The following is a 15,621-nucleotide window of genomic DNA, read 5'->3' as shown; positions in this document are numbered from 1 at the left end:
TTTCTGTGTCAAGTCACCGTGACCTTGACCTTTGACCTAGTGACCTGAAAATCAATACGGTTCATCTGCAAGTCATGATCAATGTACCTATGAAGTTACATGATCCTAGGCGTAAGTGTTCTTGAGTTATCATTCGGAAACCATTTTACTGGTTCTAGTCACCGTGACCTTGACCTTTGAGCTAGTGACCTGAAAATCAATAGCGGTCATCTGCGAGTCATGATCAATGTACCTATGAAGTTTCATGATCCTAGGCGTAAGCGTTCTTGAGTTATCATCCGGAAACCATTTGGTGGACGGACCGACGGACGGACCGACATGTGCAAAACAATATACTCCCTCTTTTTCGAAGGGGGGCATAAAAATTAAATGCTAAACATAAACTTGGTTAGCAAAAATATAATGACCATTCATATTGCATTTCTAAGACTAGATAATCAGCTCATCTCATAATTGCAAGTAAACCATAATCAGCTGATCTCACAACTGCTAGTAAACCATAGTCAGCTCATCTCACAATTTCTAGTAAACCATAAAAAGCTCATCTCACAATTTCTAGTAAACCATAATAAGCTCATCTAACAATTGCACATTAACCACAATAGCTGATCTCACAATTTCTAGTAAACCATAATAAGCTCATCTCACAATTTCTAGTAAACCATAATAAGCTCATCTTACAATTTCTAGTGAACCATAATAAGCTCATCTCACAATTTCTAGTAAACCATAATAAGCTCATCTCACAATTTCTAGTAAACCATAATAAGCTCATATCACAATTTCTAATAAAACATAATAAGCTCATCTCACAATATCTAGTAAACCATAATAGGCTCATCTAACAATTGCAAGTAAACCATAATAAGCTCATCTAACAATCGCTAGTAAACCATAATAAGCTGATCTCACAATTGCAAGTACATATTTAAACCATAATCAGCAGACCTCCCAACTGATAGTTAACAATAATCAGCTCATCTCACAACTGATAGTAAACCATAACAAGAATATCAGTGAAACTGATGGATGCTCCCTGATGATGCGCTTTGTCAATCTATGTGTTAATAACCACCTAAAAAAAATCTATTATTAGCCTCGGTGATCTTGACCTTGACCTCAAACCTCATCAAAAGATAGAGGTCCATGCAAGGTACCTACATGCCAAATATGTAAGAGATCGGTAAAATATTGAAGGCGCTATGAGAAACTGTAACAAAATTGTGACGGAAAAATATAATTTTAGCCTCTGTGACCTTGACCTTGACTCCAGTGACCTCAAACCTCATCACAAGGTAGAGGTCCATGAAAGGTACCTACATGCAAAATATGTAAGAGAACGGTAAAATATTGAAGGCGCTATGAGAAACTGTAACAAAATTGTGACGGAAAAATCTATTATTAGCCTCGTTGACCTTGACCCCAGTGACCTCAAACATCATCAAAAGGTAGAGGTCCATGAAAGGTACCTATATCAGGGTTTTACAGGACGTGATATTCTGCGTCAAATACGCATAAAATGCCAGCCAGGACCCGTTATATTTGTTAATTTGCGTCCCATGGGACGCACACTCATTTTGACGTATTGGTTCTGGTCATATCAACAAGAAACTCTGAAAGACAACTGCAGTACGTAATTTTCTAGAAGGATGTACGATTTGTCTCGCTTGTTGATTTATTGACCAATCGTGTTATCGCGCACCTTTTGTTGCTAGGTGCAAAGTCCCAAAGTGAGACTGCATGGCGTAAATGTGAGCTATTTATGTCGCTATGAAAGAAAAGCTTACTAAGGTTACGATAGCTTATTATCTGGCAAGCAAGATTATACTATAAAAAATATATACAATCTTTAATTGTATAAGTGTGTGTTAAATGTCGGCTATTGTTTACGTAATTAATCGATTAACATAACTATTTAACTAATTGACTTTGACACAGCCAGCATATTTATTGGGACCCCCCATTTTTATTGACAGAACCCCTGAAAATTATTAACTAGAGTCCTAGGGACCCCTAAACATTGACATGAATGTAAAACCCTGCTACATGCCAAATATTTAAAAGATCGAAAAAATATATTGAAGGTGCTATGAGAAACTGTAACAAAATTGTGACAGAAAAATCTATAATTAGGTGACCTTGACCCCAGTGACCTCAAACCTTATCAAAAGGTAGAGGTCCATGCAAGGTACCTACATGCCATATATGTAAGAGATCGGTAAAATATTGAAGGAGCTATGAGAAACTGTAACAAAAGTCCGACGGAAGGAAGGAAGGAAATAAGGAAGTAAGGAACTTCAAACTGGCAACTATATGCTCCCTGAAAATTTTCGGGGAGCATAATAAGCTCATCTCACAATGTCTAGTGAACCATAATAAGCTCATCTCACAATGTCTAGTGAACCATAATAAGCTCATCTCACAATGTCTAGTGAACCATAATAAGCTCATCTCACAACTGCTAGTAAACCATAATCAGCTCATCTCACAACTGATAGTAAACCATAATAAGCTCATCTCACAATGTCTAGTAAACCATAATAAGCTCATCTCACAACTGCTAGTAAACCATAATAATCTAATCTCACAATGTCTACAGGGCTCAACATTAATGGTTGTCCTATTGCCCCTGGCAAGTAAAAGTTGGGTCCGGGCAAGTTATTTTTTAATCTAGTTGTCCGCTCGGAAAAGTGCAAAAAAGAACAAAGAGCATTTAATTTAGACTTTAATTAGACTTTAATTGCTATAATCAATTTGTAAAATGTTCAAAAATAAAAAAGGTTGTGTGGTGTTTCATTTTGGTTTATTAAAAAATATGAGGTTTACAGTTGATGTGATATTTCATGTTTGGGTAAGTGGCTTTACGTTCAGGGCGAGTAGATTTTCTAAGTACTTGCCCAGAAGGGCCAGTTGGTTTTTTGGGTTAATGTTGAGCCCTGGTCTAGTAAACTATAATAATCTCATCTCACAATGTGTAGTAAACCATAATAATCTCATCTCGCAACTGATAGAAAACCATAATGAGCTCAGCTCACAACTGATAGTAAACCATAATAAGCTCATCTCACAATGTCTAGTAAATCATAATAAGCTCATCTCACAACTTCTAGTAAACCATAATCAGTTCATCTCACAACTGATAGTAAACCATAATAAGCTCATCTCACAATGTCTAGTAAATCATAATAAGCTCATCTCACAACTTCTAGTAAACCATAATCAGTTCATCTCACAACTGATAGTAAACCATAATAAGCTCATCTCACAATGTCTAGTTAACCATAATAAGCTCATCTCACAACTTCTAGTAAACCATAATCAGTTCATCTCACAACTGATAGTAAACCATAATAAGCTCATTTCACAATGTCTAGTAAACCATAATAAGCTATCTCACAACTGCTAGTAAACCACAATAATCTAATCTCACAATGTCTAATAAACCATAATAATCTCATCTCACAACTGATAGTAAACCATAATCAGCTCATCTCACAACTGAGAGTAAACCAAAATAAGCTCATCTCACAACTGAGAGTAAACCATAATCAGCTCATCTCACAACTGAGAGTAAACCATAATAAGCTCATCTCACAACTCATAGTAAACCATAATAAGCTCATCTCACAACTGATAGTAAACCATAATAAGCTCATCTCACAATGTCTAGTAAACCATAATAAACTCATCTCACAACTGCTAGTAAACCATAATAATCTCATCTCACAATGTCTAGTAAACCATAATAATCTCATCTCACAATGTCTAGTAAACCATAATAATCTCATCTCACAACTGATAGTAAACCAATATCAGCTCATCTCACAATTGCTAGAAAACCATAATAAGCTCATCTCACAACAGCTAGTAAACCATAATCAGCTCATCTTACAACTGCTAGTAAACAATAACAAGAGGGCCAAGATGGCCCTAGTTCGCTCACCTTTTTTACAAGGCCTTGTTGATTGCTTAGTTGAAAATTCAGTACTCTAGAGCATATAAGATTGCTTCTCTGCTGTTTACTTATGCAGTGTGAACATATGATTAATTCTGATTGAGTACTGTCCATTTGCATGGGTTTTTTGCATGCAAACATTTGCAAGTAATGCTAATTATACATGTGTTTACAAGATATTTTTAAGATTTGGACCTCGTGACCAAGATTTGACCCCACATGACCCAATGTCAAACTTTGCCGAGATATCATCAAGAAAAACATCCTTGTCAAGTATCATCATTATTGGACCAAAACTATGGCCTCTAGTCTGTTTACAAGGTTTTCGTAAGATAAGACCCCATGACCTGGATTTTGTCCCCACATTACCAAACGTCAAACTTGACCTAGATATTGTCAAGACAAACATCCTGGTCAAGTTTCATCATTATTGAACCAAAACTCTGGCGTATGGAGTGTTTACGAGGTTTTTGTAAGATTTGACCTGGTGACCTATATTTTGACCCCTCATGACCACAGCGTTCTAGATAAGCTGCATATCAGCGTAATATATGCATTAGAAATAGCAAGATACGTTCAATTTATCATTTCCATGCATACATTTAAGCAAGCCAATGTGGACTTACGCAAATGCTGTAAATTCTCTGCGTATAGCGTAAACAAAAAATATAAACAGCTGATTGTCTTACGCTAAAATATGAGACTGGTTATCATAAAAATTAGAACTAATTTTTGTGCTGGATTGAAGAAATAGTTAGCCAGTCGGTATGTTTACTAGACGCATGGTAAATTTAGTATTGATTTTTTTAACAGACAGTCAAGAGCTTATGTGTTTATTAAATTACATGAAGAGGTCAGCATGGCTTCTTTGAAGCCGAACGAATTACTTCCCAAAGTAAAATTGATTCTTTTTATACGGCAAAAGTTGTATCGAGTAAAAACATTGTACTGCCAATACTGAATGATTTAATTTCCTCTGTTTTCAAATCAAAAGGACACACTTAAACGCTAATAAAACAACTGTTGAAAGTTGGCAAAAATGTTTTCCGTGGCTCACGGTGGTGGATGCCTATAAACCAAGGCAGTTAAAAAACAAAAAACACTTTAAGAAACCTACTACTTTGAAGGAATACACATAGTTAATGGTTTATTGTGTTTAACATGATTCAAGTAGTGTGTCTGTACCGCGGCTATATTATTGTTTCACTTTACGCAAATTACCCTTCAAGCAAGGCAAAATGTGACCATTTACTCCCATGCTTTGAAAAGTGGGGGTATTTACCCCCATGGGTCAAAAATTATCTATAATGCTGGACCAAACATCCAACTTTGCTTACAGAAATAAATATTATGACCAAGATTCATAAAATCTAAAACAAAATTGTGACCTCTAGAGTATTTACAAGGATTTTGTATAATATCATGAAAATTTTGACAATATAAGGGCAATAATTCTGGCATTTATTATGCGATTTTGCTCAAACTTGACTTAGATCTTGTGGCCATATAGCTTCTCAGCAATTTTGATAAAGAATGCTTGAGATATGTGAATGCTAAAGTGTTTACAAACCAAATGTGGACGGACAGACAACGGACAAAGACAGATCCTAAAATCTCACAAGAGCAATCAGGTGAGCAAAAAAGTGTTTTCTTCACCGATCTGAGCCATTTTCCAACTTGTCCGAGATATCAATAAAACCAATGCCTTGACTAAGTTTAACGATGATTAGGCAAACAAGAGCTGTCTCCATAGGAAGACATATGCCCCCCAAAAAAGCTTTTTCAAAATCTAAACGCAGATTTCGAAACCTAAGCGCGGACCATAAGTTCAATGTCAAGGTCAAAGGGGTCAAAATTTGTGCGCATGGAAAGGCCTTGTCTATATACATATGCATACCAAATATGAAGGTTACATCTGAAGCGACATAGAAGTTATGAGCATTTTTCGAAACCTAAACGCAAAAGTGTGACAGACAGACAGACAGACGGACAGTGTGATCACTATATGCCCTCCACCAGGGGCATAAAAATGTGACTTCTAGAGTGTTCACAAGGTTTCTCTATAGTCATATAAGCAAAACTGCCCCAACCCCCTGGTGGCCATGTTTTTAGACCGATCGGGACCATTTTCGAACTTATCTGAGACATACATGTAAATAAAACCAATGTTTTCACCAAGTTTCATGATGATTAGGCAAAAAAATTTTTACTATATAAATATTAGGAAATTGCGCCCCCCTTGGAAGCCATGTTTTTCAATGGACCGGAACCATTTTCAAATTCAACTCTCGTATCTAGAAAACAAATGTTCTGACCAAATATCATTGTGACTTCTAGAGTGTTCACAAGGTTTCTCTATAGCCAAATAAGGAAAACTGCCCCGCCCACTGGCGGCCATGTTTTTCAACGAACTGGAACCACTTTTGAACTCAACCAACATATCATTAGGACAACCATTTTGACAATGTTACATGAAGATTGGGCATAAAATGTGACTTCTCCAGTGTTTACAAGGTTTTTCTTTTTTTTGACTTTTTTAGTGACCTAGTTTTTGACCCAGCATGACCAAGTTTCGAATTCGATCGAGTTATCATTGGGACAAAGCTTCTGACCAAGTTTCATGAAGATTGGACAAGAAATGTGGCCTCTAGAGTGTTTACAAGGTTTCTCTATAGCCAAATAAGGAAAACTGCCCCGCCCACTGGCGGCCATGTTTTTCAACGGAACAGAACCACTTTTAAACTCAACCAACATATCATTAAGACAACCATTTTGACAAAGTTACATGAAGATTGGGTATGAAATGTGACTTCTACAGTGTTTTTAAGGTTTTTCTTTTTTTGACCTAGTGACCTAGTTTTTGACTCGGCATTACCCAGTTTCGAACTCGACCGAGGTATCATTGGGACAAAGCTTCTGACCAAGTTTCATGAAGATCAGACAAGAAATGTGGCCTCTAGAGTGTTTATGAGCAAATGTGGACGGACGGACAAAGACCGGTCACAAAAGCTCACCTGAGCAATCAGCTGATCTCACAATGTCTAGTAAACCATAGTAAGCTGATCGCACAACTGCTAGTAAACCATAATCAGCTGATCTCACAACTGATAGTAAACCATAATCAGCTCATCTACACATGTAACAACTGCTAGTATGCAATAAATAGCTCATCTCACAATGTCTTGTTAAACATAATAAGCTCATCTAATAATTGCTAGTAAACCATAATAAGCTCATCTAATAATTGCTAGTAAACCATAATCAGCTGATCTCACAATTACAAGTAAACCATAGTCAGCTGATCTCACAACTGCTAGTAAACCATAATTAGCTCATCTCACAACTGATAGTAACATAATCAGAACATCTCACAACTGCTAGTAAACCATAATCAGCTCATCTCACAACTGATAGTAAACAATAATCAGATCATACCGTATTAAAGTGACAGTGTATATTAAGGCACAGTGTTATACCTCCAAATTTCAAATTAAAAAGCTTGTGCACGTTATACATTGATACAACACTATCCTGGCTGCTAAATTGCGAAAAGTTTGTTATATAATCGTAAATATTCAAAATGGCCACCATTTTTTTTTTACAGAAAACAACACCGTATAATCTTACAGACTGAAGGGGCCGTTGTCGAAACAACAAAAAGTTGTTACTCGTAGATATGAACGGGTTAGAAGAAGTTTTGAGCAAAAATAAATTTGTTTGAATAAAATATGCGGACATTGCTTTGTTTGTGTTTTTATGAATTCCGATGGGGACTGTTGTCAACATAGCGGAGAGCAGATAAAGGTAATTGTGAAGGAGATCTTTTTTTCGGGTAACAGTAGGTGTGATAGGGAGTATTTTTGCACTTCATAATTGATTGGAAGCTTTTATTGAGTAATTTGTGCCACGACTTGTTGAGACCCTTATTGACATTTGAGACACTAATTGACACTTCAGAACGTGAAAATATGCAACGGCACATTGGTGTGCATAAATATTGAACGTTCAACAGGAGTGTTTTAAACATTCGTTTGCAATTGTTAGTTGTTTGAGAATGATAGCAATTAAGAAGAATTTTAAGGGATTGACGCATCAGACATTGACGGAAGACCACTCTAGATCACGGCAAAAGAACAACAAAGACGACAATGGCCCTTTCCAGGGTCACCCATATTCTCGAGAGAATAATGTTAAAAATTATCAAAAATATAGTTCTATGCAACCCATGCTCCTGTTCATATAAATGCTTCTTCGTTAAAGAATGCATAAGTAAGCTTTCCAATGACTCGGATTAATTGGTTGTGCAATAAAAATTGGCGGCCATTTTCGATCTGATTTTTGGGTTTTATGGTCTTGAATTCTTTTTTTCTCTCCATTTTGGCTTTGGAAAATCGCATGCGCGTTATACATGGGGGCGCTTTATACATGGTAACTTAATACTTACGGTATCACAACTGATAGTACACAATAATCAGCTCATCACACAACTGATAGTAAACCATATATAATTTTAATCTGCTATTTTTGTCCTTTACAAATTACCCTTTAAATGTACTTTCCCAATTGAGGAAAAAATTCAAATTCCCATTTGCCATCTAAACATTTCCCAACAGGAAGGAACATTTCATTCCAAAGTGCATTATCTGCAAGTGAACAAACAAGAGCACCGCATAACGGGTGCCAACGCTCGGCTGGGGATGCAGTTTTGAATAAATGAAAGCTCGTCAGAATTTTTTAATTTTTTAGAAGTCACAGTGACCTTGACCTTTAACCTAGTGACCAAAAAATGGGTGTGGTGTGTAGAACTCATCAAGGTGCATCTACATATGAAGTTTCAAAGTTGTAGGTGGAAGCACTTTGATTTTTGAGCCAATGTTTTGGTTTTATCACGGCGGACGGCAAGCTGGCTATGACAATACCTCGGGTTTTCTCCAAAAACAGCAGAGCTAATAAAAATGAGCCCTGAAACAAAACATTTCAAGCCAAAATGCATATAAATGATAATTTGAATTGGTTTGAGCAATTTATACCAAGCAATTTAAAAGACCCATCATTCCCAATCTAAAGATTTCACAACGGGAATTTTCCCAATTTCATAGGTTTTCGCGCTAATTATTCAAAATTGGGACAGTACCGGTACTTTTCCCTATTGGGCAAAAAAATCGCTGAAATTTTCACTTTTACTCTGAATCCTTCCAATTGTAATAAAAAATGTAACAAATATCATGGCACACGGTAAAATATCATGAGAGTCAACCATCCATTGACAAACACAGTGAATTCCTTTATTTAAAGCCCTGGTCAAATAAATGCAGTGTTCTATAAAAACAGTTTTGCTGTTACTTATTTGATTCCTCATAATTTGATAAACACAGATACTGCAAAAACTTATTAATTATTTCCTGTCTAAAGCACAAACTCATGCAATTGACCATTTAAGCAAGAAATACATGTAATTGCTTTTAATATACGTTGTAATTCTTTCCTACGCTCTATCCATCATATTGGTAACTGTTGTAATGATGTCGCTATTGGTTAGGTTGCACTACACTAATCTTTTGCACATGATGATATTTTATTTAGCCTTAGTCGATAACGATGTCGAACAGTCTTCAAATATCTACACTCAGGGCTTTTTTTCTTCTGTGGCAAGGGCCTAATAAAGGCCCCTTCTCCTAAGAGAATTTCTTTAAAATCATGCAATTTTCCCCAAATTACAAGCTTACTTTGGAAAATTTGTTCCCCTTTTTCAGTTGTGTCGATAATTGTTTCCCCAAAATTGAAGACCAGGCCCTTTCCCCAAATCAAGAAATAAAGCCCTGACACTGTACAAAATTTCAAAATGAAAATGTCAGCAAGAATAGTGTGTTGTACTGTCGTCGTGATTTTTAGGTTGCATGCAGCCAAAGGATTATTTCCGTAGGCTGCCATTCAGGTAAATTTAATGTGTTTTTGAAGTTTATTCATCGCTTTCCTTAATTGGTTACGAACAACGTCTGTTTAGTGATGCACACAAAATCTGTGCGCAAAACTGTGATTGTGTTTATGAAGGGGTGCATATGAACTCCCAGAGCTGCCATAGCAAAAATTATCAAAGGCTCTGGGTGTATGTTTACAGACTAGATGATCATCAGATGAATGTAACAAGTTCAGTATCCCATGTCATAGTCTACTTATTTAAACTAGAAGAGTAAAATGTTTCTGATGAGGTCATTAAAAATAGTGTTATTTTGTGGAGATATTTTCCAAAAATTTAAATGTTAAAGCAAATCATTGAAAAAAATAATTTATTATTTTAAATTGATAATTTATTAAATTTTATTTTGTGAATCAAAGTCACCTGCATTCTCTTCACCCTGGATATTCATTTTTTCCTCACATTAATATAAACTTGTTAATAAAATTGAATTTGCACCGTACCATTTGTAAAATTATCTCAGAATTATTTCAGCAATAATACCATAGTATTATTAACGTAATGGTGACGTCCCTGCATTTCGGATATACCATTTTGGTTGGTTAATATTTGATAATACTGTGGTAATTGCCAATTACGAAAAACACCTGTTACTTTGGAACAAATTGATGGTATATTCACGAAAACAATATTTTTAGAATAAATGTTTACCTCAGCTGTCGTGTTTTTAATTAAGAAATTCGATGCATTCCGCATGATATGTGACTGGTTCCCTGGTATGACTAAATGGTGAAAAAGTCCCTTTCCGCGGAAAGGGGTAGCGTTATTCGCTTGCATTTTTTTATTTATAATATTGTTCAAATAACCCCGCAAATTACTCTAATTAAAATCTATACAAAGTATGTAACCCTACATTGTTTTTCAAGTACTAACGACTCTTGATCTTGATGTGTTATGGTGAAACTTTGAAAAACATTTACTCAACGCGCGTGCGTCAAGTTGCTGTAAACTTACTCAGTTTTCGTGTCCCCTCCCCCCCCCATCTAATTTGATTGATAAACTCAGAAACTGGATCGTTGGTAACTGTTTGGTATTTGTGAACCAGGTCTGGTGGAAGAGAGTTCCAGTCACATATTAAACTGAACTTCAGTACGTTTGTTCTTGCCGTAATTCTGTTAAAGTGTTCATTATGTATACATATTTTTGGTGTAGCGAATAGGTCGACAAAGTTGATCCAATGGTAAATTTGCCCATGAATTTAGTCCTTTGCATAGTAAAATTAAATCTATTTTGTTTTCTTATTTCTTTCAAAAGTTGAAGTTCTTGGTCCCTTAGAATTTTAGTCATTGATCCCGGTTCGTAGTCCCGATAATTAGAATTAATGAATTTAGACGAACGTTTTTGTACACTTTCAAGTTTTTCTTGTAAGTAAATTTGATGCGGACCCCAGGCCGCGCTGGCATATTCTAGCACTGGGCGGATTAAACCTTTGTATGCCTATAGTTTTACCTCTTGAGGACACATAGATAAATTTCTTTTGAGAAGACCTAAGGTTCTATACGGTTTGTTGCAGATTTCATTAACATGTTTACTCCAGTTCAGATCACTAGTGATATTTACACCAAGATATTGAATACGAGATAATAATTCTAGACGAATATTTTTCAATGTGTATTCAAAATTAATGTTCTTCTTGTTACATGAAAGAGTCATCATATTACATTTACTGGGTTGAAATCTCATTCCCCATGAAGTGGCCCAGTTACCAAGTTTGTTTATGTCCGATTGTTAATCCAGAAACTCTCAAATTTATTGATTTCCTTAAAGCAGACACAATCATCGGCAAAATGTTTAATATCTGAAGTTATGTCCATAGAGATGTCATTAATATGTACTTAAAATAGGATCGGGCCTAACACAGTTCCCTGCGGTACTCCAGACTTAACAACTGAGGACTCGGACCTGGAGCCATTAACCACAACACATTGCTTACGGTTTACTAAACACGAATCAATCCACTGTAGAATGTTTACAGGAACATCATATTTATGTAATTTAGTCTTTAATAATTCATGAGGCACGGTGTCAAAAGCTTTTCAAAGTCAAATATATAAATGTCCACTTGCTTGGATTTATCTATCGATGTTGCCCAGTCATTAATGACGGTTCCAAGTTGAGTTTCTTAACTGTGATTTTTACGAAAAGCATGTTGATTTTTTATTTAAAATACATCTGTGAGTGATTTAAGTGGTTGATTAAAAAAAGTTGCTAAACGGGCCGATTGTCGAAATCTCCGTAAACACGGAAAGGACGTGAAAAGTACAAAAAAAAACGCATAGAAAGCCCTTTCGGGATAACGAATACCCTTTGCGGACAGTGACCTTTTCAGCTGTTCAGTCATACACTTTTGGGAAATAGTTCCTTTAAAAAATCTTATTGATCGAAATTTCTTTGGGGACCGTAAATCAATTCTGCTAGAGAAAACGTCATATCTATACCTAACATATTGTTTAACTTTCTGTTTACAATGGAGAAATTGGTGAATTTTATTATTTGTATTCTTTATTTATTCACACTAGCAAATAAAGCCTTCATTTTGGCGTAATATGTAAGCTGTATTGATAAAGGCGGTGGTATAAGAACCATATGCATAAGGCATGGTAAATATATCTTGCTACATTTATTAGTGTTCATTTTGTTTTACTTTTGATGAGAAGTTAAACTTTATACAAGGCTGTCATACAATAATGTCTGTTACTGCATGTGTAACATACTTTTCGCTTCTTATGAACATTATCAAACGCTCCTTTACATTATTTTAGGCCCTTTTCGTAACATTCAGTTTTGTTTGCATCACAAAATTGATGAAAATTTCAGGATGCACATACTATTACAAAATTTTACACGACTTTCAATATGAAAAGGTTTCTGATTATAAACAAGGTTTACAATGAAGGTTTTTGATTATAAACCAGGTTTACAATCAAACACATTTCCTTTACGAATGACGAACATCCTTTCCGCGGAAAGTAGCTCTTTTCGCTATTCAGAGGAAATTGGAAACCAAACCTGCACAATGGCTATTTTACACTAATATTGATATCCATGATAATAAGACATTCGCTATAATTTCCCCTCAACGAGCGTTTTTACTGAAATAAATGCGTTTGTATTATTATTTGCCTTCAAAAACCAGTGTATTGTCAATCTTAAACAGAATTTCTTACCGTTTTACAAATGAATGGGGTGGATGGGGTGTTCAGCGTAGAGATAACTATATCTTACGTTGTCAATTGGAAGGGAGGCTCCATCGGCAGGACGGCACATTTCGTATTACCAACTGCACTTTCTTGGAGAGGAGATGGGCGCCGCCAAGATTTACTCAAGTCCACTGAAAGGAAATGAAGACACCAGGACTGCATATTTCCAAGCCGGATCGGTCGGGGCCCGGAAAAACAGCGACTGTGCACTCCATTGCCAGTCTCCATGATAGATGTGGTATGTAAGCTACTGGAGCTTACTGGAGCTAACCCAGCGATCAAGATGGTAACACAGGGAACAACCATAACAACATGGAAGGTAAGAACACTCCTTGCATGCGGGAAGATCCACGAACTGACACACGATCTGAAACGCTAACGATGGGATATCATCGGAATAGCCCCGCGCAGGTTTTTAGGCTTCGATGAAACCTCAACGGACGAAGGGCACAATATATGGTTCAGTGGGGAAGATTCCAAACATCGCTACAGGTTGCTTTCCTTGTAAGGAAGCAGGTAGTCAACAGCCTCATCAGTTGCATCCCAGTCTCCATCATACTCATCTCCATTCGTATCTCATCGAGACCTCACAACATCACCATCATCCAGGTCTATGCAACAACATCAGACAACAAAGAGATCGAAAAGTTTTATGAAGATTTAAAGTGCACCATAGCCAAGGTCCCGAAGAAAGACATCCTCATCATCGAGGGAGACTGAAACGCCAAGGTTGGACCAGATGCCTACCACGACTGATCTGGGACAGTATAGTACGATTTGGCATAGGAGTGACCAACGACATTAGGCTTAGACTTTTTGGTTAGAAGCCACCAACTCGCCCGTTTGAACACATTGCACCCACACAAACCGTCCAGAACAGGGACCTGGCATGCTCAAAATGGGCAAGTACACAACCAGGTCCAGCATAAACAAGGCAAACACATGAAGGTTTCCTGGCGCTGACATTGGCAGTCACCATCACTTATAGTGCTCACTAACTTCAAGCTTAAGCCAACGAATAAGCGCATCACAAAGAACCCTCGCATTGTATTTGACTGAAAGATCCAGAGATAGCAGAGGCATTGCAAGCACAGATAGGTGGCATGTTTGCAGCCCTGAACATCACAAACAATTATATTGACACCAATACCAACAACATAATTGAAGTCCTGCTGCCATATACAGAAGAAGTTCTTGGGAGAGAGAGAAGAACGACAAGCAATGGGTGACGACTGCGTTCATGGATTTCGGCGACAAAAGATGAGAGCTAAGGGATGAAAAGTACACCAGCCAAGAATCTATGAAAGTATAACAGAAAGCAAACATGGAGTTGAGGAAGAAGATGAAAGAGGCCAAGGAGGAGTGGATTCAGATGAGCAAAATATGAATATTGACAAAGAGATGACCAAACGCAACTGTAAGAAGGCCTTCCGCACTGACAATAACCTAACGAAGACCAATCAGCTGAATGCCACTTATAAAGCATACACTGACGGAACTTCACGAAATTGCAGTCCTGAACATGTTGATTTAATACTGATGCGACCTGTATAACTATCTGCTTCAACCAGATCCCAGTCTTCTTCAGAAGGATTAAACACCAGAAGTGGACAACGCCATACTAATGGCGGAGTTGGAGGAAGCAGTGCGCAGTCTGAAGGCAGGAAAATATTCGGACTGAACAACGTTCCTTCCGAGCTGATTACGCACGTAGGAGAGGCAACGATGGCAGCGATGACGGCACTATGCCAGAAGATTTGGAAGGCGAAGAAGTGGCCGAAACAGTGCACCCAGTCTCTGGTCACCCCCCTACCAAAAAAGGGCAACCTCAGGCTGTGTAAGAACTATCGCACCATCAGCCATCCCAGCAAAGTCATGCTACGCCTCATCCTCAACCGACTGAAAAGTATGGTTGAGGAACTGCTGGCGGAAGAGCAGGCTGGATTCAGAGCTAAATGTAGCACAGTAGAACAAGTCTTCAACTTCAACTGAGTCATCATAGAGAAACACCTGCAACACTAACTTGAGCTCTTCCACAACTTCATTAACCTTAAGAAAGCGTTCTACTGCGCGTGGCATGATAGCCTATGGCAGGTTCTGAGAGGATTCAACATTAACGAAGGCTGGTCCAAGACATCCATGAACTCTACAGAAACGCCAGCAGCGTAGTTTTTCTCAATGGACAGATGGGTGACATCTTCAGGACATCAATGGGCATCTGTTCGGGATGTCTGCGCTTCCTCGTTTTGTTTAACCTTTTGTTTTGAGAAGATAATTCAGGACAACCTCCAAGACCCCCACACATCCATCTCCATTGGTTGCAGACCGATCTCCAACTTGAGATTCGCTGATGACATTAGCCTCATGCATGGAATCAGCAGTGAACTGCAAGACCTCACCAACAGACTCTATGAAAGAGCAGGGGGATACGGGTTGGAATGCAGCATGGAAGTCGAAGATCATAGTGAACTGCATAAACAACACCAGTG

General features: G+C 37.4%; 2 protein-coding genes across 3 annotated transcripts in view; one reads left to right on the top strand and one right to left on the bottom strand.

Moving 5' to 3' along the window:
• The window catches only part of LOC127881904 (F-box/WD repeat-containing protein 7-like), a 58,421-nt gene extending 47,778 nt beyond the window's left edge, over positions 1 to 10,643 (bottom strand). The window contains exon 1 of one of the 2 annotated variants that reach the window (XM_052430111.1): positions 10,584 to 10,643. The gene's annotated coding sequence lies outside the window, so the exon portion shown is untranslated. Of the gene's footprint in view, positions 1 to 7,390; positions 7,490 to 10,583 lie in introns of those variants that run through there. The other variant, XM_052430112.1, reaches the window with a different exon arrangement.
• A 3,387-nt stretch (positions 10,644 to 14,030) lies between these two features.
• On the top strand, positions 14,031 to 15,124 carry LOC127831172 (uncharacterized). The gene is made up of 2 exons (XM_052356166.1): positions 14,031 to 14,050; positions 14,704 to 15,124. Exons 1-2 carry the CDS (start codon positions 14,031 to 14,033, stop codon positions 15,122 to 15,124), a joined length of 441 nt encoding a protein of 146 aa, XP_052212126.1.
• Positions 15,125 to 15,621: the final 497 nt, after the last annotated feature.

The sequence above is a fragment of the Dreissena polymorpha genome, chromosome 5 (genome assembly GCF_020536995.1).
Source record: "Dreissena polymorpha isolate Duluth1 chromosome 5, UMN_Dpol_1.0, whole genome shotgun sequence".
Lineage (NCBI taxonomy): Eukaryota > Metazoa > Mollusca > Bivalvia > Myida > Dreissenidae > Dreissena > Dreissena polymorpha.
The sequence above is the reverse complement of the archived record's forward strand: the minus strand, read 5'-3'. Positions and strand labels throughout refer to the sequence as shown.